Here is a 24,889-nt window from a genome sequence, read left to right as displayed (position 1 = left end):
ATTTTTTTACTGTCTCTCGGTGACTTGTGTACATAGTTCGATTGGTTTTTAAATCAAGATATTTTTTCCTTGCTTATGCCCTGAAAGTTCATGGTAGGATTGAACTTAAAAGTCAAGTTCTTTTCATCTCATATTTTATCACCAGTAGGAGAGGTTTTTTAGGCCTTCCATTGCATTTCTATATTATATTTCCTATCTCCTTTAAAACTATGACCTTGGTGATGCCTATGCAGCCCTACTCACTGCATTTGCAGGGCGTAATTGATTGGAACTTAGGAAACAATTCCACTTATGAAGCACAGAAATGAATGAAATCCTTAACAGCTTTGCGAAAGGCATCATGCAATCTTAAATGATTGGCGAGCTGGGCAGCTCGATTGGTTTTATGTCTCATTTGAAAATCAAAAGCCTGCTTTCAGCTGTAAGACTACAAGGCCAAGCGTGAAGCTGTTTACTGCCATCAGTACCACTTCCTCTCCTTATTGATCACCTTTGTTGTTGCATTTTACTCAGTTGTATCTTATTATGGTGTTTACCATCCTTTTTAGAGAGGCGGGGAACAAAGGTGCGGGAGATTTGGGCGTTTATTTATAGACCTTAAACAGAATAGCACCCAAAGAAACTGACAGTTTTCCAAGGGAGCATAATAAACAGGGCAAAAATGTGACTTTGAGGAGGAGGAAGGTTGGGTTGAATTTATAAAACAGGCCATGTTTGCACAAGGGTTGTTGGTTGTAGCCCTGTTGGTCTAAGGATGTAGGCAGACAGTTGCTGTAATGAAAGATATCACATCTACCCAAAGAACCTTGTCTGCCTGTGTTTGCTCAAGGACATTCGAGGAGCTTAAGGAGAATCAACTGAGGTGTGACCTCAATGTGTGTGTGTTAAAACAGGTTACCCTTTCTCCCACCATGGGTGGAAGTTCCCACTGAAGCCATTTTGCCTCCACACCACTATTTAACAAGCTTTAATTTATACATATTTACTTGATATCTTTATCTGATGGGCCTTAGCTTTCCTACATGTACCTATGTAGTCAAGCCCACAGTCGAATCGACTTAATTTCTCTCGGTTTATTAATCCAATCTTTTTATTGTTTTAGGCTTCTCCAGTCCTGTACTATTCTCAGCGATTTTAATAGATGCTAATATCTTACCTCTATAAGTGGCTGAGTGCTTAATGCCACAAATCATTTAACTTCAGAGATTAAATTTAGTTCTGTGCCAAAACATCAGTGTAATTATTGTCTTGTTTTTTTGCTGCTTAGTGGTATCAGCCGTAAGCAGCACCTTTGAAGCTAATTATTTTTCAATCACAAACTCCAAAGCAGACAAACCTAAAGCATTAAAAAAAAATCTTAAGTAGAAGTAAAGTAAAGTAAAGAGTGAAGGCTATTGTCTGTTTTGTATCAAGGTGCCTATCATGTGGGCGGGCAAGGATGGTTCACTCACTGTCATTCATCACTGTAGAATTTCTTATGCTGACAACTTGGTTTATTGTCATGCAGTTTCTAAACGCTTTGAAGGTTCATGTCACATTTTACTTGTCTATTTTTTTCATCTTTTTGGCATTTCTTTGTGTCATTTAAAAGGTAAAGCAAATGAGGATCTTTTAGCCTAAGAAGTCAACAATAGACAAAAGATAAAGAGCTTCTGGGCTCAGAATTCATACAAAAAGAGTGGTAAAATTTGGGGCTTATCTACAGCAGAAACCCTCTACAGGCTGAAGTTCTGGTAGGAGGCAGCTGCTGCCACAGGAAGGTAACTAGAGTGTGTCTCCACACCCATGCTGCTCCTGGCATCTCCACTACTACAGCTTGCTCAGGTAGGGTGTTCAGTGCACCCTGGGAGGAACCACCTGTTAAAAGGGGCCATGGCTGCCAGCAGAAAACTCAGGCATTTCAACACATCTTCTCTGATGGTTTTCTTAAGAGAGGTAGAAGCTTTCTCTTGCTTACAGAACTGGCATTGCTGTAGCCGCACATGAAAGCTATGAGCATGGATGCACTCACAGTTTGGCCTGCAAAATGTGAGTCCTGCCAGCAAAATTATGTGGTGGAGACCAGGCTTTGCTTAGCTTGAGTGAAAGTGGTAATCACTAGAACAGGGATGGATTGAGGTTGGGAGCTTTTTAAAAAAACTTAGTAGGATGCATCATCTTCTCTGTCACTGAAAGGAAAGAAGGAGGGCCAGAAGCTGTGAGCATGCTCTATTGTCCCGACCACCACAACTATAAGACAGCCCCTAACTTCAAGCGACCACTTCTAAGTATGCCCACTACACTTTGCCACATGCTATTGTACTTAGACAGTAGAGGGTTCAAAAGGGATACCTGTACTGATGCACATACATTATTGCTTTCCTGAAGTGTTTTAAGCCTTGCCTGGTCTAGTAGCTAGTATGCCATATGTGTCTTTGCCTCCTTATAAGCCCTGCCTGGTTTGGCCTCCAATAAAGTGTGTTAAGTGTGTGTCATCTGGCTGCTGCTGCTTCTCTCAGACCTAAACATATCACAGGGATGAAATTCTAGGTTTATTATAGTTAGTGGCAATTGCTATTGACTTTGATGCCAGGATTCCACCACGTCCTGTTTCTTATCTCAGGATCCAAGCTACTTCTACTGAGGCCCTGACATCTGTGGCAAAAGAATAGGGAACCATATCTTTTTAGGTAAATGGTCTTTTCCGGGGTTGCTTAACAAGTTTCACAGCATTTGGTCCAACTTCTGCATGAAACAAGTAATGAACACATTGTTTTTAGGCACTGCCTGACTTGATCTTCCTTTTTGTCTTTGGCAATCCCTCGCAGTCGAGTATGATTGATTGTCTTCCATTATTGTCCTATCTGTGGGTCTGAATATGGTTGATAAGCCAATCTGGGATTGACAGACTCTCTTGCAACTCATGCACGTGTATCTGTGCGGGGTAGGTGGCCCTGGATTCTTGATTCAGTCCATGATATGCTGTTTTTGCAGTTCCCACTTTTCCATCTCCTATTGTTGTTGTAAGGTTTCAAAGTATTGAGATCCTTGCAGCAGACTGTTCCTCCATTTGGGGCAGTCCTGGGCAATAGTCTCCCAGTTGATGTTGAGTTTTTTGCATTTTTTCAAGTTGGCCTTGAGGATGTCCTTGAAGCTCTTTCTCTGCCTTCCTCTTGAGTGTATGCCTTGACTGAGCTGGGAGAAAAAAACTTGTTTTGGAAGTCTGGAGTCAGACACCGAGATTATGTGGCAGACCCAGCAAAGTTGATGTCAGATGATCATTGCCTCAATGCTCGTGTTGTTTGCTTGTGAGAGGATGCTAATGGTGCATCTGTCTTCCTACTGGATTCAAAGGACCTTCGGCAGGCAGCGTTGATGGTACTTGAACAACTTGAGGTGTCTCCTGTACATTGTAGGTCTTATCTCCGTACAGTACGGTGGGGATTACAACTGCTTTATAAACCATGAACTCTGAGTCAGATCTCATGTTATGATCTTCAGACACCCATTTTTGGATCTGACGTTGTGATCTTTTAACACCATTTCCTCAGGCATCCAAAGGCTGCACTTGCACATTTGAAGTGATGTTGGATTTCTTCATTGATGTCAGCCTTCTGCAAGAGAGGTCTTCTGAGGTACAGGAAATATTCAGCATTTGCCACAGTCTCACCATGAATCGAAATTACCGTAGCTAGAGACTGATTATTAAGACTTTGTTGATGGAAAACCTTAGGCTTCTGAACATTAAACATCAGTCCTATTTTCTCAGATCCCTCGGTAAAGATGTCAACAATTGCCTGAAGGTCTGCTTCTGAGTGAGCACACACTACAGCATCATCAGCGTACTGGAGCTTGATGACTGAGGTCAGGGTAGTCTTGGTTTGGTCTCAGAGTTGGCTGAGATTAAACAGTTTACCTTGCACTTGTGGTTGATGAGATCTCCTGGTTATTCTTATCAAACCAGTCTTGAGATTTCCTGGTAGAAAATCCAATCGTCTCTTTGCAGGTGCTGATGATGGTAGACTTGAGGGCACCCCAAATGCTGCCAGTATTCTCTTATGTTGTTGACTGGAATTTGCCAGTTTTTTATTGATGCACTGATGGAAGAGATCTTGCTTAGGTGGGTCCTTGAATTCTTCAACATTGATCTTCCATCAGCATTGCTTCTGCTGCAGCCATCACTTGGGAGTCAGTTTAGGTAACATAACTGAATAACGTAACTGAACATAACTGAGTCAATGATTGGTCCAGCAATCATCAGCTCCTAGCACAGCTCAGGTGATGCAGACATTGCAATCCTGAGCACAAACAATGATGTAGTCAATCAGGTGCCAATGCTTAGATTGTGGGTATTACTATGATGTCTTGTGCCTGTTTTTCTGGTGGAACAAGGTGTTGGTGATGGTGAGTCCATGTTTCACAGATTTAATCAAGAGGAAGATGCCATTGGAGTTCATCTTTCCTATCTACATATGAACAGGCTGGATAGTCATCCTAGCTAGCCCTAATATAAACACTGTAAGGAATTCAAGCCTTCTAATTCACAGGTCTCTTAAGTCAAAGGAAGTAAAGCAGTCAGGATATCCAATGGCTCTCTTTCCAGCTTGGCTGTTGGCATAAAAAGATGGAGAAACTGGGAATTGCAGCGGTAACATGGAAAACAGGATGGGGGGAGGGGAGAACCAAAGAGGAAGTACGCAAAGAACCATGTGGTTTGTTTATGTTAAGATTCAGCACGGAGTATCAGAATGGAGGATGTGATTCACAGATCCTCAGGCTGTGCATGAAGTAAAGATGACTTTTCACTTCCAATTGTCCCTGAGAGTGCTGGCGCATCCTCTGGTATTCAGCCTGCTACCCCAAAAAAATTTCAAATATATTCATTCCTTCATCAGCATATCAGTTGCAAAAAGGACTTTCCCTATCGATTGATTCCTTTACATCTTCAGTACACACATTTGTTTTATCAAGGTACATTATTTTTTTGGACACCTCCACATGTATCCTACTCCCATTTTTTATTTTCTTTTGAGGACTGCAATGGTAAAGAAAGATGACAAATTATGGTAATTACAGCTACATGCTTCTTTTCTAAGGAATGTCACAGGCATCTGAGGCATTTCAAACAGCTATATAGATGGGTGTGGAGCACTGGATGGCAAAGCTGGCTAAATAAGTATAGAGTAGACCAAAATATGCACTCTCACTTTAAACCAGTGTCTGTTCTCTACTGAGTTTCCAAAATTAGCTTAAAGTTGGCATTGGGTCTGTTGCAGTTTGTGTTGTCTTAAAACTTCAAATGGAGGCAAAAGCCATCCTTCAGGAACAATGTTCCTGATAGCTAATTGAATTGCCCACAGGCAAGTATGAGATTATTTTATAAAATCTTATGCTCATCAGGACCTGATCCTGAAATCTGATCCATGAAAAAATACCTGTGTAACCATGAAGGAGTCCCACTGAAGTCAAATCGGGCTTTAGCAGTGCAGGGTCAATTTCAGCATCGATGCCTCAGGACTCAGTCCATAGAATCACAGGATTGGAAGGGACCTCACTTGTCATCTAGGGTCAAACCCTGACTCAGACATATCAACTATATCAGACTTGTCAGTCCAGCCTTTTCTAATAAGAGAGATTCCCTATTTTCCCCAGGTAACTTGCTCTATTTTCCTACTGTTCTTGGAATTAGGAATCTTTTTGTGAGAATTAGCTTACATCTGCTTTACTGCAGTTTAAACCCGTTGTCCCATACCACATGCTATAGCAAGGGAGTACAGTTGTTCTTCCTCTTCTTTGTGGCAGCTTTTCAAATATTGGAAAACTGATATAATCCCCCCCCCCCCCCCCCCCCCCCCCCATCTCCCTTTCCTTCAAACTAAACATTAGGACTTTGCAAAGATTTGGCCACTGATTCGATTTGGAGGAGATTCAGCCCAATTCAGCGACCGAATCTCTGAATACGAATCACATCAGGAGACCCATTAATATCTCCGAATTGAATTGGAAGCCTCCGACTCGATTCAGAGAGATTTGACGATTCAGCCATAGACACAGCTTTATATGTTTTCCTACATACCTCAAGATACCAAACGCAGCTCATGAATGCTGAGATGGTGGGGCAGATGAAGCGTCCCACGGGAGAGCGGGGGAGAGGTCCCCTGTGCACTCGGCAGTGGAACCAGAAGTGGACCAGAAGTGCTTCCAGTTCACTTCCAGGTCCACTGTGGAGCACACAGGGGATTCCCCCCAGCTCAGCAGGGTCTCCTGGGTCTGGGGGGGTACCTGGGGTCCCTTGTGGCTGATCGCTGAGCCAGCGGGGTGAAGGGAGGGATCCACTGCTGAGCATGTGGGGACTGTCCCCCTCCCCCCGCACTCCTGTGGGATGCTCCATATGCCCTACCATCTCAGCGTTCATGAACTGCTCCTGGTTCCTTGAGGTACATTAAAAAAACATATAAAGCTGTGTCTATGCTCAAATCACTGATTCTCCGAATCAGAATCTAATCTTCAGATTCTGCCAGATTGAATTGGGACAGTGATCTGAATCAGCGAATCAAATCACTGTTCCCCGAATTGGGCCAAATCCAAATTAAATATTGCCCGCTTTGCACATCCCTACTAAACGTATCTGGTTCTCCCAATCTTTCCTTGTACAGTTTGTTTCTCAACCACTTTATCCTCTTTGGCTAGGTACAGACATTCAAAAAGCCTGAGGCAGAATCAGTCTAAGTTATGTGGTTTTTTGTAAGCAGTATAGTTTAAATCGACAGCAAACAGAATACACATTCACCCCTTGAATGTCTGTTCATCCTTTGTAGGTGGGGGGTGGGGAACAAATTTTAGACCAGGTTCTGCCATTTATAAACCAGTCTGTGTGTGCCAAACTTCTGTTCTGTTACAGGTGTAGACTGGTTTCCAATCACTTATACCAGTTAGAATGTAATGTCTAAACCTGGCCTTTGTCACTTGCCACAGGATCCTCTTCAGTTAGTCTACATCCTTATAAAATGTGGTGCCCCAGACTGGACACAATATTCCAGTTAAGGCCTAAGTAGTACTAAATAAGTATTATTATTCACTTTCTTCCATTCCTTTCATACAATTCTTCTCTAAATGGGACTCAATATAGTTCCCCCCCGCCAAAGCACTGTATTGATGACTCATGTTGAGTTTATGATTCAGCATAACCTCTCAGCAATGCTACTGCTTAGGCAGTTATACCCCATTCTGTATTTGTTCATTTGCTTATTCTTCACTACGTATATCCATTTTGTTGTTTGTAGACCAGTTCTTTAATTCAGTTGAGTTCCTGTTGAATGCTAAGCCTATACAGCAAACTGTACAATCCCTTCCCCTTCTGTGTCATCTTCAAACCTAGTCAGGAAGTTCTCTATTCGTGCATCCAAGTCATTAATAAATATGTTAGACAACAGATTTCTGTAGAGCCCCATTCTGTAGAGCACTAATTATGTATCCACCTAATGGTAATGCTGTCTAGTCCAAATTTCTCCAGTTTACCTGTGAGAAGTCAAATGCCTTACCAAAGGCCAGATATATTATGTCGACCACATTATTGTCATCCTCCAAAATAGTAAACCTACCAAAGAATGAAATCAGTTTTAGTTTGACATTTAGTTTAGTTATTCATATTCACTGCATGTTGGCCACCTGATCAGCCTCTTTCTCGTCCAACTATTTACAAATTAATGGAACTATAAGTTGCTCTGATAACTTCCTAGGTATTTCAAGTTAAATTGACTAATCTGTAATTTCCAGATTTTTTGGGTTCTTGCCTGTTATCCATGACTTTGCAAATATTATTGGGTGCAACTACACATGAAATTAATTTGAAAAAATAAACTGGAGCAGTTTGAGCTGGAGTAAACTATTCCTGGGTACAGCATCTACATGTGCACCCAGGACAGCAGCAATTTGAGCAGGGGTAGAACAGTTTATGCGAGTGCTGGAGGTACAGGGGGTCAGCCCCCAGGGTCTGGGTGGTGGTGGAGGATGGCAGAGGGGCTGGCCGGTGCATGAGGGTGATGAAAGTGAGGAGTCATGTTACTAGGTGGCAAGCAGGAGTCCTGCTCCCTGCTGACTGGGCTGACTGGGCACAATTTACACCCATAGTCAGCATCTACATGTGTTTATTCACAGTTAATTATCCCACTGTAGATAGCACTGTCCCCAGCAGTACTATCTTATGGTGGCTTTAACCAGTTTACTGCAGCCTAATAGCATCACACATATGGAGGGTGATGCTTTACTCCACAGCTTATTAGTTTGCACTGCATTTAAGCACATGTATACATGGCCATTGCTAGTGACTTGAAGATTTTTTCAGTTATTTCCTGCAACACTTCCAGATGAATTTTATCAGGCCCTGTCAATTAAAATTAATTTAAATTTGTTACTGACTCTCTGATGTACTCTCTGCTTATCATGATCTGCAGCCTTTTCCCTTCTTTCTTTATATTAATTCTGTTAGCTGTCTGAGCACAGTTTCCTTTTTTTGTGAAGACAGAAACAAAGCAGCCACTGAATAGCTTTTTCTTCTTTCTGTATTCCATTGAGTGTGGGTCCAGAGTTTCCCTGGGCTCCTTTTGTTGTCTGATAGTTCTAGAACCCCTTCTTCTTGTCTTCAATATCCCTTCCCATTTGTATCTCATTTTTTGCCTTTGCTTTCCTGATATGTTCTTACATATTCTTGCTATTTTTTTATACTTCCTTAGTGACATGTTTTTCCTTCAATTATCTATGTTTCTTTTTTGGTTTTCAGATACCTACATTGGTGTCCTGTGGTTATTCTTATCTTTTTACTGTGTTGGAATAGCTTGTTGTTTGGCCTCCTTTCAGAACTGCCAGCTCTCCTGGACCCCTTTATCCTTTAATCTGTTTATCCATGGAACTTTACCTATTATTTGAGTTGCTGGAAATATACTCTCCTGATGTTCAGTGCCCTTGTTCTGCTATTCTCATGTCTTCCCATTCTTAGAATCATGAATTTTATCTAGTCACAAGGCAAGGATTTCTTAGGGTGTTATCTTTTATTGAACCAACTATGTAGTTGAGATAGAGTTAGACAATGACTATGCTGTGCCTGGCTTATTGTGATCAGACCTGAGGAAGATTATCTTACATTCAAAAGCTTGTCTAAGTCTGTTCCCAGCGACATCTTTGGTTGAATAAAAGATATCACCTTAAGAAATTCTTGCATAATTTCCGGACCATTACAGCTACCTCACTCTACCATTATGTCATGAGCAATTTCTCCCAAGCTTCTAATCACCCTTATGTTTGCAAACAGCCCTTCCTTATCAATTAGAACAAGTTTCAATGTAGGAAACCCCTCAAAGTGCTCTCAACTTTCAGAAACAAAGTTCTCTTCTTTCCATGTTAACCATCCATAAATTCAATGAAAGTCTCTCCATTGACTCCAGTGGGGTTGGGATCTGGAGTCTTCTTGTAAGTGTAACACTAACACTGGACATTTAGAGTTTTCATGGGAGTCTAGGAGATTTAGATCCCAAACAAGGTTTCTCCAGCCTGCTCTTGAAACTTTCCAGGGATGGAGATTTCACAGCTTCTGTAGGTATCCTGTTCTAATGCTTGTCCACCCTCATAATCAGAAAGTTCTAACAAATCTGCTATCTAAATATCTTCTGCTCCAGCCTTAGGCCATTGTTCCTGCTTTGAGTAGGGGTTTGGATCAGATGACTTCCTGAATCCCCTTCCAACCCTAACTTTCTATGATTGTGTGATTCCTAGCTGTCGCAGAGCACTTAGGTACACTGCTCCTAAGAAGGAAAAAACTGCTAGGGAAACAGCCCTAGCAGTGAGTGACAAGCCCAGCTGCTGGTTGCCCGGGCAACCAGAGGAGGTCAGCTGACCAGAAGGGGCAGGGCCTGGCTCCCTTATAAAGCCCAGGGGCTGAGGCTAGGCTAGCAGTACCCTACCAGTGGCCAAGGGGGAAGGAGTTCCCTCAGGGAAGAGAGGAAGCCTGACTGAAGGAGCAGCATCTGACACGGCTGAGGGAATGGATTATTCCCCGGTAGGCTGGAATGTTGTTATAGCCGGGCGGCTTCCATTTAAGTTATAGCCGAGGGGCTTGCATTTTGTTTGCTGTTTGTTACCGGTGGTTTGGGTGAAGCTATTGAGGGTTGGAGGAGGCCTCATAGGGGGCCCACGGCAGTGTGGGGGCCCCAGCACCAGAGAGGGCACAGCAGTCGGGGTGCACTGACCCCAGCCCCAGAAAGAGGGCAGTTGAGAGGCCCCAGAGAGAGGGGCATTGATGAGAAGCCCCAGTGTGGGTATGGTGAGCCCCAGAGAAGGGGGCAGCGCTTTGAGAGGCCCCAGAGAGGGGGCACAGAGTGAGACAGGGCCGTGGAGAGCCCTAGCACCAGAGAAGGCGCAGATCGCAAGAGGCAGGGCCCGGAGAGGACAAGGGGACCAGATTATAAACAAGGCCCAGACTGAACAACATATATTCCATCTGCGAGGCTTGGGGCGTAGTAGAGGGGTGGTTGGAGCCACGCATAGCCCATAAGGCTAGGGTGCCCCTGAAGCACCCATTGCAGAGCGGGACCCACAAGGGGTCCGGGAGTCCACGGGGTCAGATATTGCAACAGACCGTGTCCAAGAGGACGTAAGGCAGTCTCCCATATATTTATATTCCATCAAAGACATGGCGGGCGAGAAATGAGGGTGTCCTTTGGGCCAACTTGGCACGGGAAGGGGGCCTTAGGGAGATCACAGCCGTCCCGCAGGACCCCGCGCCGTGACACTAGCCCTGTTTCCTACCACAACAGAGGACAGTCTATCTCCATCTTCTTTATAATTTCCCTTCAGGTATTTAATGACTGCTATCAAATCCCTCCTCAGTCTTTTCTTCTTCACACCAAATAAGCCAAGTTCTTTCAGCCATGCTTCACAGGCCTTTAATCATTTTTGTTGCTCTCCATCAGACTCTTTCTAATCTGGCCACATCTTTCTTGACATGTGGGCCCAAAACTGGACACAGTTCTCACCGGTGCTGAACAGATCATCAGAATCACTTTTTGTAGTTTCAGCCCATTGAAGAGATTGCTGTCTGGCTAGGTTGGCCGCCTGTTGTACTTCCCATTCTTCTGTTGCATTTGCATAAATACTTACACTCCATTAAAATCAATGGAATTTATGTACCTAAATCTTCTAGACCGCTTTGAAAATGTCAGCCAGCCAGTGTCTCAAGTCAAACAATAGTGAGGCTCTCTAGATCTTTGTAATTGAATATTCATTTGGCTTATTGTTAACACCAAACTGAAGTCCATTTTGTTTCTGTATTTGCTTAAAAGGGCACAAACAAACTCTCTACTAAACATCTATAGCTGTTTTATCTTCCGTGCTCTTTGTACTTAAGTAGTTGCAGCTTGTGTTTCTAGTTCAGGGGTGGTCAAAATGGCAGACTGGTGGCTGGACTCAATGTCCCAGTAGCCCCGGCCCACATGGCTGGGTCTGGTTTCCATGGAGACCCCAGCAGCATGGATCTGCCGGTGAGCTAGACTTTGCCCCTTCCTATTCTAGCTCATATCATCAGCTTGATATCCAAGCAAAGCTCATTCTATTTTGATTTTATGGAGTGGCTTGGAAGATTTGGGAAGTTCTGAGATATTGGCATCTGTAGATTAATAAAAAAATCATCTCTTGCTTGACAGGAAACAATTTAGTTGCATCAATTTTTTCACTAGGGGACCGCTGAAGTAAGGTGGCAGCTTCCTGTTTGATCTCCTTGTCACTGCCTGGAGTCAGAAGCCAGAGCTGGATGCTGTAATAAAGGAAGCCACAGTGGATGGTTTTTACTGCACAAGAAGAATCAGAATGTTCACTTATCACTGGAATACCAAAGTTGATTCAGAGTGGGGCAGAGCTGTTCTCTTTAGGGAAGGGATTTTTTTTTCAGTCGTGCACAGTGGTTTGTCATTTTTCACATGGGCTTACTTATTAGTTAATGAATGACAAAAATGTTAATAATCAGAAATCAGTGCAGAGGTTTACTTGTTTATTTAATCTTACTCAACAATTTACAAGAGATCTGCTTTATCCTGTAACTTTATTTCTTCATTTTCAGTTGTTTAACATTACAGTATCTGCCAACCATACCTTGGGTTGTTTATTAATTATTACCACATTGTACATATTGTGTTTATATGTTATGCCTTGATTTTGATGGCATGCCAGTTTCACGCTAATTTCTTACCGAGTTCATCATTTGAACTTCTCGTGATTTACATGAGAACTGAAAACAGAAAGCCTTATGTCTTTTGCCAGGGCAAGTAGCCAATCTAGCGTTGTCATGTTTGGACTTTGTGTGGCCTTCAGGGTTTCCTGGTTTTCTGAAAGATTCAGCGGACTCTTAAACTAAAACGGGTACACTATATTATTACAAATATAAAAGCATAACAATATTATGAGCCTTTTCAGTTATTACTGTTCATGAAGCACATACTAGAAGCCCAGAGATGGTGGTTATAGAAACAAAGAAGGGAGAACACTTCCTTGTGGCATTTTCTGTTCCATTTGATAAAATGCTCAGTTGAAAATGCTCAAGAAGGTTAACAAATATGATAAATTATTGCCAAAACTGAAGGTAATCTGGGGCATAGAAAATTTATAAACAAAATACCAGTAGCTTGTAGTCCTTTGGGCTCTCATAACAACACTTTATTGGAAACCAGCTCTAGTTTAAGCAGGGGCCCTTCAGAAAGCAATATTGAAGACCCCCTCTAAAATACTGAGAAAAGTGATACCATTTCTAGAGTCAGTGATGCCTTATTAGACTTGTATTATTGCATGTGTTCCCCAGAGATCTTTGGCAAGTGGAAGGAAAAATAATAATAGTGATAAGTTCAGCTGTAGTTATAGCATCATCCAGGTCATGACGCCATTGTGCAAGATGCTTTACAAACATGTAACAAATTACAGTCCCAGACCCAAAATGTTTATAACAGTAAATCTGAAGGAAAATACAGTAACATGTTTTGAGCCGAATTAGGCCCCAAGACATACAAATGGGGGTTAAATATTTTTCACTGGGGAATGCATGGAGCAACTAAATGTGGAATTTGTCCCCTTTATTACTGAACATAAGAGGTGTTTTAGGAAATCTACTATAATAATATTTTGCATGTCTATAGCACTACTCACCTAAGGGTCCACAAGCACTTTGTAAGCATATGCCCATACTATAAACAAGAATTATTATCCCTGTTTTATAGCTAAGTAAAAAAATGAAGAAATTAAAGCTGCAAAATGGTCTACAGAAGAAGGAGGAATGGAAAGCATGATTGTCAGTCTTCTCTCTGGGTCTCAATCACAAGAACAATGGTCTTCAGACCTATTTAAAAAGATTGCTGTTGATTTGTTTAGGCTAAAAAATGTGGCTTGTTTGCCCTCTTCCCCCCAGGCTACAAACAGGAGGTTAATGATTTGAAAGCCACCACATGAAAAAACAGTGGACAGGTCCTGCCTGGTAATCTGTAGTATCTGTTCCATAACCATGCACATGACATCTGACATGTTGCACAAAGAGAGAAAACAAGATGGAAAGGGGCCTATGTTGACGCCTCTACTTTAGGAAGCCACCAAACTGCACTCTTTGCCAAATAAAAGATAAAAAGACCCACTCCAAGTATTTACCATTGGGAACAGGAGTAGGCTCAAAATTAGTAGGCAATATTCTTCCATCTAGGGGTGTAGGTTGTAGCCGTGCTGGTCTAATGACATAGGCCAGGGACGGGCAATTATTTCAGGCAGAGACCACTTACTGAGTTTTGGCAAGCCATTGAGGGCCGCATGACAGCCAGCCTGGGGCAGATAAATATTAATTTTATAAATATTTTAGGGGCCCCGCAGGGCAGATAGAATGGCCTGGTGGGCTGCATCTGGCCCATGGGCTGCATTTTGCCCACCCCTGACATAGGCAGATGAGATTCTTTGAGTAAATCCAATATCTTTTATTAGATTTTTCAAACTATTTGAGCCATTCTTCCTTCTAGGAAGTTATTATAATTGCAGACAAAATACAAACCATAGCTATATATGATGGTGGCTGGTTCCAGAGAAGATTCTTCAATAGTTGGGTTTTTGTTGCTGAGCAAAAAGTGTTGTTTACTTGGGTCACTGAAGTCTGGGAGAATTTTGCATGTGTAAAATATTCTCAAAAGCTGTTGATAAGAAAAATTGGCAGCACTCTTTTAGACAGTATTCCTATCTCACCCATAGAATATATAACTCCTTAGCAAGCCATGCTCTTGTCTTCTGTGCAGCATCTATCGTATGTATGGAGGGGGTAGGGCATGGGCACAAAGAGGACCAGGTCAAGGGAAAATATATATTAGCCACCCAAAAGTGGCACAGTCACAGTATCCACATGTGCTGTCAGAGGGAATACTCAGTACTGAACATTTGGAAGAGGTTGCTCTGTAAAAGGGCAAGGAAAATGTTTTGAGCAATATTCATGGGGGGAAAAAAAACCTGTCACTTTAACAAAGCCTAAACTGATCTGAAAACAAAACAGCCCTTTTATGAGTTTAACATGCAGCCCCTACACACTCTTGCCACCTGATGAGAGCAATTGGCAACCGCTACCAGTTTGTGTTGCATACTTGGCAGGAACAACATTGTTATGTTAATTTTCCTTTCACTTGTACGTGATGGCGCTGAGCTTTCCTTGAATGGAAGGAATTTTGTATAAGTAGGATTCCAAGGGCCTACTTTGCTGTATGGATCTTTCTGTAGTATTTTGGTTCTTTCCCACCCTTGTTGGACGGTCAGAGTCCTGAAAGCAAAGTCTCTCCTTTACTCAAGGAGTGAATGGGTGCTCAGCACCTTTGGAAAGAAGCCAAGAATGTTACCCATGGCTTGAAAGGCACTTTTCCCTTTATCTTTTCTATACATGTTGTAAGTTTTCAGTAATATTTCAAAGTTACAGGACAAGTTCAAGCTGTGTAGGCCCATTTTGGCCTGCCTTAAAGCTGCTCTGCCTGAAGAACCCTCTTTGCCTGCCATCTACCTAATTAAAATTAATTGAGAATTTAAATTAAAAATAACTAGTATTCCTATAAGTCCTATTTGCTGTCCCTGAAAGTTATGAAATATTGCTAAAACAGGCTGCTCAAGGCAATGGCGACAGGCACATGGAGGAGACTAAGCAATGCACGTATTAAATTTTCTGATTAAATCAACCACCATATGTTGGAGGAAGCAAACAAAGCCAAGTTATTTTTGTGCTTCAACTGTTAAAAACAGAAAACAGTCAAAGTTTGTTAAAAAATGGTATGAAAGAAATTATCTTCTTTTCCTACTTCTCTAGCTGTATTTTTTTCCTTCCTCAAGGCTCTTAACTGTTCCTCCTACACTGCTCAAATGCTTAGTTCAAGGTTCTGCAACACCTTGCCCTCACCTTTTTCTTGCTCATCCTGGCTAGGGACAAACATTCAAAAAAGCCTGAGCCTGAATTGTTTCAATCTTTGCAGGTTAGTCTAACCTGGCTAGGCTAAATCAGTTTGTAACCCAGACAGACATCCCAGAAATTCAGGCACATGCCTACAGTGGCTCAGGCTAGAAGTTGTGGGGTGCTAGAGCAGCCCTCCCTTTGCTTCCACAAGGTAGTGCTGAGTGGGACGTAGCCAGGGCCTGGCTGGATGCTCTGATTATTCCCCTCCGCCCCCCCCCCCCCCTCTTTCCGCGCCCCCCCCGCTCTGATTATTCCCTCCCTCCTGAGCTGCCCACCAGGGAATGTTTATCACCCCTAATTCAGTGTTTATCAACTCATTAAGAAAACAAAGTCTCTGTCCATTAACTAGGGGAGCTCTTCTTAATGTTCTTCCTTGGAAGATCTGTTTAAGCTACCTGTTGATTAGCTCCAAAAAGTCTGTCTGCCTCTGACCTCTCCCACAGCACCGACTGGACCATAGCCAGCGTGTGGTCTGCTAGCTAATGCTCAGGTGTCTGCTTAAGGCAGAGGGGAGGGGAAAATAATCCCTGCTTAGTAGGGAGAAGCCAGGCAGATGCTCTGTGCCTGTAAGTCTCTGCCAGAGCTCTGGCCAGGGAGCAGAGCGGAGGGTCCAGCCCTGCAGTGGAACAGAGTGCCTCGCCCAGCCCAGAGAGCATGCCGGGATGCTGGTGGTGTCTGTTTTGTCTTAAACCAGCAAAGGATCTGGGACAGAGATTGCATAAACCGGTTTGAGCCAAATCAGTTAAGTCTGATATTACATTCAACCAGGCTTATCTGAAACCGGTTTCAGTCATTTTCAAACTGGTTTATGTGGACTGAACATCTGTTCTGTTACAGGTTTAAACCAGTTTCTGATCACTTAAACCAGTTTGTGTGTAATGCCTGTCCCTAGCCCCTGTTATCACTGCCTGCTCGTCTCACCAGAGCCATATCTTATCCTTCCACTGACTATGCTGTGACCTATCCTTGGCACAACTTCTCCCATAGAGCTAAAATAATCTTTCCCTCATTCTGATTGTTCTTTTAACCATGCATCCCCTTCCACTGGTGATCTCCACCTCATGCTAACCACCCCCCATTTCACACTTGAGCTCATTTAAAACAAAACAGCACAACACTTACATACATAAAAATATACAAATCCTGTAGGGTGAAAGAAAGAAAAATACAAAGGCCCAGTTTCAGCTTTATTATAAACTGGTAGAATTCCATTGATGTATTTATGCCAGGGCTGTGCTGTGCCAAACTTGATCTGAACATTATGCTCTGCCAACAGTAGATTGTCCTATCTTTTTCCTGTTATACCCTTCCTCCTATCCTACTTCTATCAGGTGATATGTCTTCTTTTATTTATTACCTGGCTCATTCAGAGCCATTTTGGGCTTGCCTACACTCTGGCAGTAGTAAACCCAGTACTGAGGAGCTGAAGTGTGCTGTACTCACTTGTACCCATTGGCACTACTCCAAACCCAGAAGTACACTACTAAGCCTTCTCCAGGCCCTTCTTCCTGTTTTCCAGCAGGCCTGAGAGCTGTCACAAAGGACAAGCATAGAGGATCCTCACTGCCAGAACGTCAGCAGACATGCATAGGTGGGGGCTTTGCTGCTCCTGTGGTGTAGACAAACCCTTTGTATTAGGCTGCTCCAAGGCCGTGCTGGGGAATGGGCAGACTGAAGAAGCCTTATACCTTTGAGCAGTGGCCAGGTACAAATACAATGCCTTCATCCCCCTACATAGCACAAGTATTTCACTCCCAGTGTCTCACAGGTTGCATCACAACTTATGGAGGGCAGGAGAGAGAACCACCACACCACCCCCTCCCAAAACATCACATAGGAAGGGGGCTGTTTCAGGTACATGGATGCTGCATGGTCTCAGGAAAAAAATGCATGATTAGAAAAACTGATGGCTTTCCTGAACTTTTGCCCTAAGAGACAGGATGGTTTTGTGGTTAAGGCACAAGATTGTGGTTCAAGTAGACCATGCTCTAGTTCCTGGTTCTGTCCCAAGCTTCCCAGGAATCCTTCAGCAAGTCATTTCATTGCTCTGAGCCTTGGTTTAGTGTCAGTAAAATATGGATAACTAGACTTCCTTATAGCAGAGGATTACTGTGAAATTTACATAGGGGTTTTTAGCAATAGACCTTAAAGTGCTTTAAAAAGGGGTGGCGGGGCAGGGTCCACCATCATTATCCCGTTTTACAGATCGGTCAACTGAAGCAGAGGGAGTAAAGTGACTTGCCCAAGATCACTCACCAGGCCAGTGGCACAGCCACCAGTAGAACCCATGGTTTCTGAGCCCCTGTCCAGTGCTGCCTCCACTAGGCAAAAGACATGGTTGACCCTATATGTTGCAAAGGATCTTGTACTTTCAGTCTGCAAAATGCTATGCATGCCTAGACTGATATATTAATGATAACTAATGGTCAGTCTTCTACAAGGACATAATAAAAAAAGGTAAAAATTGAAACTATGTAGGGTACATTTAAAAAATGTCCTGTAGAATTTTCCTTTTAAAAGTGCATCAGAAAATTAAAGATGTTACCAACTAGACACTGCCTTTTCAGCTGAGAACACAGGGTGATAAAAACATATTTTTAGAATGGTCATGACTCTTTGGTTTTAGCCACAGCATGATCTTGTGAAGAGGAAGATTTAAGTAAAATACACATCTGTTCTGGAAGGAATAAGGGTCTGAGAAATCAAAACATGTTGTGAATGTTAAGCTTCCAACAGAGCATAATAGTGGGCAAAGTGGTTCAAGAGGTCACTTGCATTTGCTGACCTGGTTCATGAAAATCTTATGTTCTGACCTGCTGAGGTATGAATTCATCAGATAACAGTTACTCGTTCTATTTTGGTCTTTGAATTTGTAGAAAGTTGAGAAAAGTGACAAGGGATTAGAATGGTTAAGACTGCCTGTTGGTTTACATTTTCATGTTAAAGCAATTATAGAGCATGACTGATTGTTGTATTAATTAATCAGGAGCAATCAGCTTTTAAATGCTGTGATTAACATAGCTCTATTTAACCCCATGTTGAGTTTTCCAAACAAAATATGTAGTACTTTTGAAGTGTAAAAGGGAAAATTACATCTGATCTGGTTAGATATCCTGGAAGTGGGGTAAATTAGCCTCTATTGATGATTCCATAAGTTCCTCAGTGCCTGAGGGAGTTTGTTTAGCTACTTCAGGTATCTACCCTGTCCTGAGACTTTCACTGACAACAGTGGAAGTAACAGGGCGGGCAGGGATTCTTGCTTTGCTTTCTGACTGAAGAGACTAATCTGACACTTTCATACTGAGATTCCAAATGTTGTTTTACCGTGCCCATGGTAGTTAGAAAAATGGTGATTGTTTGACTAAAGCCCTGTTTTCTGTCCCCTCCATAGGTTTATTGATTGGCTCTGGCTGTGCTCTCTATCCTTTGGGTTGGGACAGTGAAGAAGTCAGGCAGACCTGTGGTAATCTTTCCAACCAGTTTGAACTGGGTAAGTAGCTGTCACTGAATCTCAGTCCCTTTAAAGAGGGGTGGCCAACCTGGGGCATGTGTGCTGCAAGTGGCATGGGCAGCCTATGTGTGTGGCATGCAGCAGACCAGAGAGGGAACAAGCAGGACAGTGGCAGATACAGCAGGAAGCAAAGCGGCAGATCAGGGAGGAAGAACTGGCTGGGAGCTGAAAGCAAAGCAGCTGTTGGGGCAAAGGAAAAGCATCAAAGTGGCACTTTTGGAGGGTGGAGGGTTAATTTGTGCCATGTCTGACAAAAAGGTTGGCCCTCACTGCTTACATTCCCCTAGAAAGCACAGAAAGACCTAGAAAATAGGTTCACTTAATCAGCCCTTGTATGTATGGGATTGTGCACACACTTGCATATTTCATGCAAGCTGTGAGACTCCTTAAAACTTTACTGTGATTGTTTTCTGATGGAACATCACAAGTGTCATTAAGGCAAAAAATACCTTTTTAAAATCAGAATCTCCGAGGAAGCAGTTGCATCAAAAGCATGATAGAATACAGCAGGTGACAGAAGACAGCAGATGTAATGTGAATTTATACTGTGATACAACAGCAGAAAAAATGTCCATAGAGTGTTTACTGGTACATGCAGAGCCATCTGGTCACAGGGAAGTAATAAAGAAATATTCATAGTGAACCTAAACTTTACTCAGCCTTGGGTTTTGAGATTTAATGTATTCATGAAGTTCTGTCCATGTTTTTGGAAGTCTGAGAAGTAGAGGCTGAAAGTATTCCTGCACATAGGAAATGGGTACATACCCTCCCTCGCAACAAGCAATTGCACCTACCTACCTACCTACAAGAAGTTCTCAAGTGGTCTTAGAACTTCTTATGCTTGTGGAGGGGGGAAACCTTGTGGCTTGTCTATAGACTGTATACCACGTCAGTGGGGAAGTCGCTGATAAGAGGAGACTGAGCATGTCTTGCCCGTTCAAGTCTGTTGATGCATTCCAGAGACAAATTTGCCCATTAAGCTGCTTGGGACTTGGCTCTGGGCCTGCTGGCAGAGACAGAGCTTAATAGTGGGTGGTGGGGACAAGTCCCCAGCTCTGGAGCACAACAGTGGATGTGAATGTCGGAGACAAAAGGCAGGGTGTGCTCAGTCCTGTCCTCCCTAAGGCTTGCTGCTGATATAGTAGCAACAGGCCCATGGCTTGCTATGAGGGAGCATCTGCAATGTAGAGAAAGGTAGGGTTACTATATTTCCAGTATCAAACAGGACTCCTGTGCCCTGCTTCTGCCCCTCCTAAGCCTGCTGGCCCTGCTGGTGCCCCTTACTTCTGACCCACAGCCCCCTGCCCCGCCAGTGCCCCTTACTCCTGACCTTCAGCCCCCTGCACCCCCAGTCCTGCTGATGACCCACACTACAGACCCATAGCACTCTGCCCTCCCCAGTCATTGCCCATGCAGCTCCTGAACAGGCATGCACGCATGCACACACTCTTACTTAGGAGCAGCTTGCCAGGGGCATGTGACCTCCTACGCCCAATCAGCTTTCCCATTGCTCCCAGCCTAAGCAGCCAAGCTGCTAGTCCCCAGGATACCAGAGGTAGAGAAAAAACTTGAACATTTGCTTGCATTTTAAAAACCCACACAGACACGAGGGCAGGGAGCCAAAAAAGAGGACGTGTCTGGGAAAACCCAGATGTATGATAACTCTAAGTGTCCATTGTCTGTTCAAGTACACTGAACTCAAATGTCCAAGCAATTATGCTGGGACTCCTTCACTTTCAGTTCCTTCAAGCCAAGCTGTACAGTTCATTTTGCAAAACCTTTTGTGAGCTGAGCTTGGCAGAGTTCACCCTAGCTTTTGCAAGAATCCACCTCTAAATGATGATGACAGAGTAGTCAAGCGTCTTCCTTGCCCCAGAGATTAAGAGCAAACGGTGTATTTCTAATCTTGCACAGATATTTCAGCCAGGTCTACTACTAACCCATCCTTCTGATGCAGATATTTGCAGCTGGCTCATGAGTTATTGGTGAAGATCTGCTGACATTTCAATATGGGATGCAATAGGTTGCATTGAATAGCATCAACAGTAAAAAAAAAAAAAAAAAAAAAAAGATTTTGCTTGGCAGCAAGTCCCTAGTCCACCTTTTTGAAATGTCATTGCATCTTCCTTGTTTTAATTCAGTTGTTCTTCTCTGTTATTAATGTGCTCAGATATATTTTCTATAGACAGAGAATAAAAAATACTCAGGCAACTGTAGGGTTTTTTGTAAAGATTTAAAAGACATGAACACCAAGGAGAGAAAGCAGTTAAGAAAAGGAATGTCTTTGTTATCTGTCAGACAAATATTTCAGAGGAAGCTCCATGTCTGGATAAGCCTGGGTCAAACAGCAGAGTAGATTGAAGGGAACAGTCCTAGTGGGTCTCCTCAATCTGATCTCAATTACTGTGTTCTCGACAAAGTACAGCAAACAGTTACATTTCCCGAGTATTTTTTTAGAAAATGCTACAAGAAGGTAGGTTTGAATCCTTTGAGGGCAATGACCACGAAGGTGTTCCTAGCAGTGTTTTAGTTTAAATGACTCCTTGTGCATTGAATGAATTTGGAAGCCCTTCTGCCTTCTCCTCTTTCCTTGATCATGACTTGTGAGTTTTGCATTTTTGTAGATTAAATCATGTTACCAATATATGAAATAGAGTAAGATTTGTGGAAAAATCATCTGTCAGCTTTTTCTTCCAAGGATGCATAAAGAATTTGAGCAGGGGACATATTATATTACTTATGAAGCTCTCTGTTCTGACCACATTATCTGGATCTGAAGCCGGTTAGGCATGTATTATGCAAGCCTAAACTTGACTAGAGCCCTGTTCTTGCTGATCTGTTTAAAATCTTATGTTAACGCATTAATTAACAGATTATAAATGAAACCAGAAGTCTGCTGTAGGAATTTTCACCAGGCTGCTCTATCACTAAATGTCTCTCTTCAAGATACATTGTTCATGAATTTAAATGCTTAGTTTGTATTTCTACATTGAAATTAGTACGTGTGGATGCTGAGTTACCAAGGCCACTGACAGAGGAGAATCATAGTCCTAGTATTGGATATTAGCCAGATTGCTTGCTGCTTTTAATTTATACTTTACAATTAATGATAACCCAAGCCTAGTCTTTTCTGAATCGTTAGAGACTGGTTTTCTCATTAAAGCCTACAGGCCAAGAACGGTGTTTCAAAGAATTAATCTCACTGAGTCTCAAGACAAATTTGAGTAATTATTGCTTTCATGCGAATATTTAATGTGATTAAACCGCAATCATATGCTTTTTACTTCTGAAACTGTGGGACCAGTTGCCACAACAATTTCACACAACTGCGTTTAAAAATCTATACACAGAAAGCAACCATGAATCCTGTAGAACAAATTCGAGTCAGGCTCTGAGTGGTGTGTGGTAGTGATGCAGCTGCTGCTGACAGTGGGGTGTTAGTTCCTGCTCTTCCCCCTTGTGCTGAGGCTAGCTAGAATCATACTGTGACATTTCAAGTCCTGCTCTGTGCTAACACTCTCAGAGGTACTACCTGTCAGAAAGAGAAGGGAGCTGACTGAGCACCAAGCAGAAAGCATGCTGCAGCTTTTTCAAGGATGCCAGAGCTTTTGCTCCAGTATAAACACTTCAGGAGCCCCCACAAAAGATATATGGGTGATCCGGAGATGTGACAGTATGGAACTGCATGGGGATGAGCCAACAGAATCCTTTTGAGACCTTTGGGAGGGAAATTTTTTTGGAAGGGAATTTTTTTTAACCTAGGAAACAAAGCCCTCCACCCACAACAAATCACGCAGAAAAATCAGTAATGGCAGAGCACAGGCTACCAATACATTTACTAAAACTGATTTAGATATCTGACATTTATCTTTTGTTGCAAGATCTCAACCAAGGTTCGTAATGCAGTTTCTAGGACTGGAACTAGGCCGACGGGGATTCACAAAGTCAAATGAATTGGGATGAAGCCAGAGCTACTCAAACATAGCTTTCTTGTTCACTTTCCCCCAAGAAGCAAAGACTGGAGACAAAAGTGATATTTGGCAAATTCATCTTATGAATATCAAGTGATGATTTCTTAAGAACAAGGACTTAACCACCATTTGTTAAGTGGCTAACAGGTTGATTCTGCTGGTTTGGATAGGGGCCAAGAACAAACTGCTTTAAGGCTCCAGCACAGGAATGTAAAAATTCTCTTTGCTTCATTTTAATGGGTTTAGAACAGGTTTTCTTCCACTGACTTCTTATCTTGCTCCCTGTCTATTTCATTTGCCCTAGATTATCTGTGTGGGTGAGTGCAGGGGGCAGGAGGGAGGAATGTGTGAGTGGATATGCATGCATGTGTGGCATGGGCAAAGATGGGAGCAAGAAAAGTTAATAAGGAATGGATAGGGAGGTTAAAGATGCGGACAGAAGAATGAACTGAGTTGGTATGCAATGGGAGAAGGCAAATGGGATGCTGAAGAGAAATTGCAGAAATGCTGCAAGGACTGTTTTGCAGCTGCAGGAAATGAGGTGCTAGCAGATCTGTTATGATTGTCAGGAGCAGCCACAGTGGTCAGAACAGGGCTAGCAGAAGTCAGAATCTCTGGAGGAGGAGCAGGGTGCTGGTAAGCTAGTGATGATATTGCTTTTTTCTTTTCAGTGGGAGGAAGCAGAAGATGAAGAGTTTTAGCCACTAAATCCAGACAGAATGTGACTGGTATTTCAGAGCATAGACCACACCCATTTCTGTTACAGTCTTCTGCTCGGTTTGCTTATTGGAGATGACAGGATCACATTGCATTTCCTAAGAACACCTATAGCATTCTATAGTCTCTCTCTCTCTCTCTCTCTCTCTCTGTCTCTCCCCAGAGTTCAGCCCAGATAGTGTTCACTTTTCCATGGTGAGCCAAATGAATGACCAGCTTAGAATTGCCTTGGATGGTATCCATTTTATCAGACCTTAGCACCTCCTTTTCTACCTCTGCTATGGGCTACCATCATGAAACTCCCTGTAGACTATACTGTGAAAAGGAGCACTCTCGCCTTCAGGAAATCAAAGTACAATCTTCTACCTGACAGGCCATGATATTCACCATATATTAACCAGGAAGGAATTATGTACTGGGAGGAAGACTTGGTGCTGTGAGCAGGAAAAGATGATCCTTGTGATACAGCCTCATGATAGGTGGATTGAAAGGAATGGAGTGGTAAGTCTGGGGTTTCTGAGCATGAGATAAAAATATCTAAAATTTTCCATCATCAAAAACATTAGCCTGAAATCTTCAAGAATTAACAGTTTGAATGAAAAGAGCTTTAACAACCCTAGACAGAGAGAGTAAATAACAGTGCTAAACACCCACAAAGACCCTAATTCATAGCGGGTGCATTTAATAAGAGGTATTCCTTTCTGTCTGTAGGCACTCCAACAAAGGCTTCAGACTAATCAAACACTCCAAATACTGCTGAGATAGATCATATTGTGAGAGAGAAACAAAAAGCCACTTATATGTAAATTTCAAAGGAACATTTAATAAGGCTTCAGGAAAAAATAATCATGCTTTTAATTTACATATACAAGTGTATTTTTGTATTCTTTTCTAAAAAGCCTGACTTGGCACTTTAGTGTGTCTGCTGGTTTGAGGCTTTTTAAAAAACTGAATATATATATATAATTTTTTTTTTAAAGCAACATGGGATCCAGTTGTCAACTTGAGTTTTATGGGCAATACATTTTACAGAGCTGAATTTTTCAAACAGAAGGAAATATTTGTACAACCCAGTATGGACATAAATGGACTATATCTGGCCAGATACAATTCATGTATAGCCTAGTGTAATAGAATTCCACTCCAGGGGTGGCTGTGATGCCCCTGGAGCCCCCCCAGCCTTTGTTAACCTGGTTCTCTTTGGGCATTCTCCCTCTC

At 42.6% G+C, this 24,889-nt stretch overlaps 1 protein-coding gene across 1 annotated transcript in view; it reads left to right on the top strand.

Annotated features, from left to right (window-relative positions):
- Positions 1 to 24,889, top strand: part of LHFPL6 (LHFPL tetraspan subfamily member 6) — a 236,163-nt gene that overhangs the window by 192,106 nt on the left and 19,168 nt on the right. The window contains exon 3 of the mRNA XM_006025779.3: positions 18,864 to 18,962. Within this exon, the coding sequence (XP_006025841.1) occupies positions 18,864 to 18,962 (99 nt within the window). The remainder of the gene's footprint in view (positions 1 to 18,863; positions 18,963 to 24,889) is intronic.

The sequence above is a fragment of the Alligator sinensis genome, unplaced genomic scaffold (genome assembly GCF_000455745.1).
Source record: "Alligator sinensis unplaced genomic scaffold, ASM45574v1 scaffold1031_1, whole genome shotgun sequence".
Classification (NCBI taxonomy): domain Eukaryota; kingdom Metazoa; phylum Chordata; order Crocodylia; family Alligatoridae; genus Alligator; species Alligator sinensis.
This window is presented reverse-complemented; position numbering and strand designations above follow the sequence as displayed.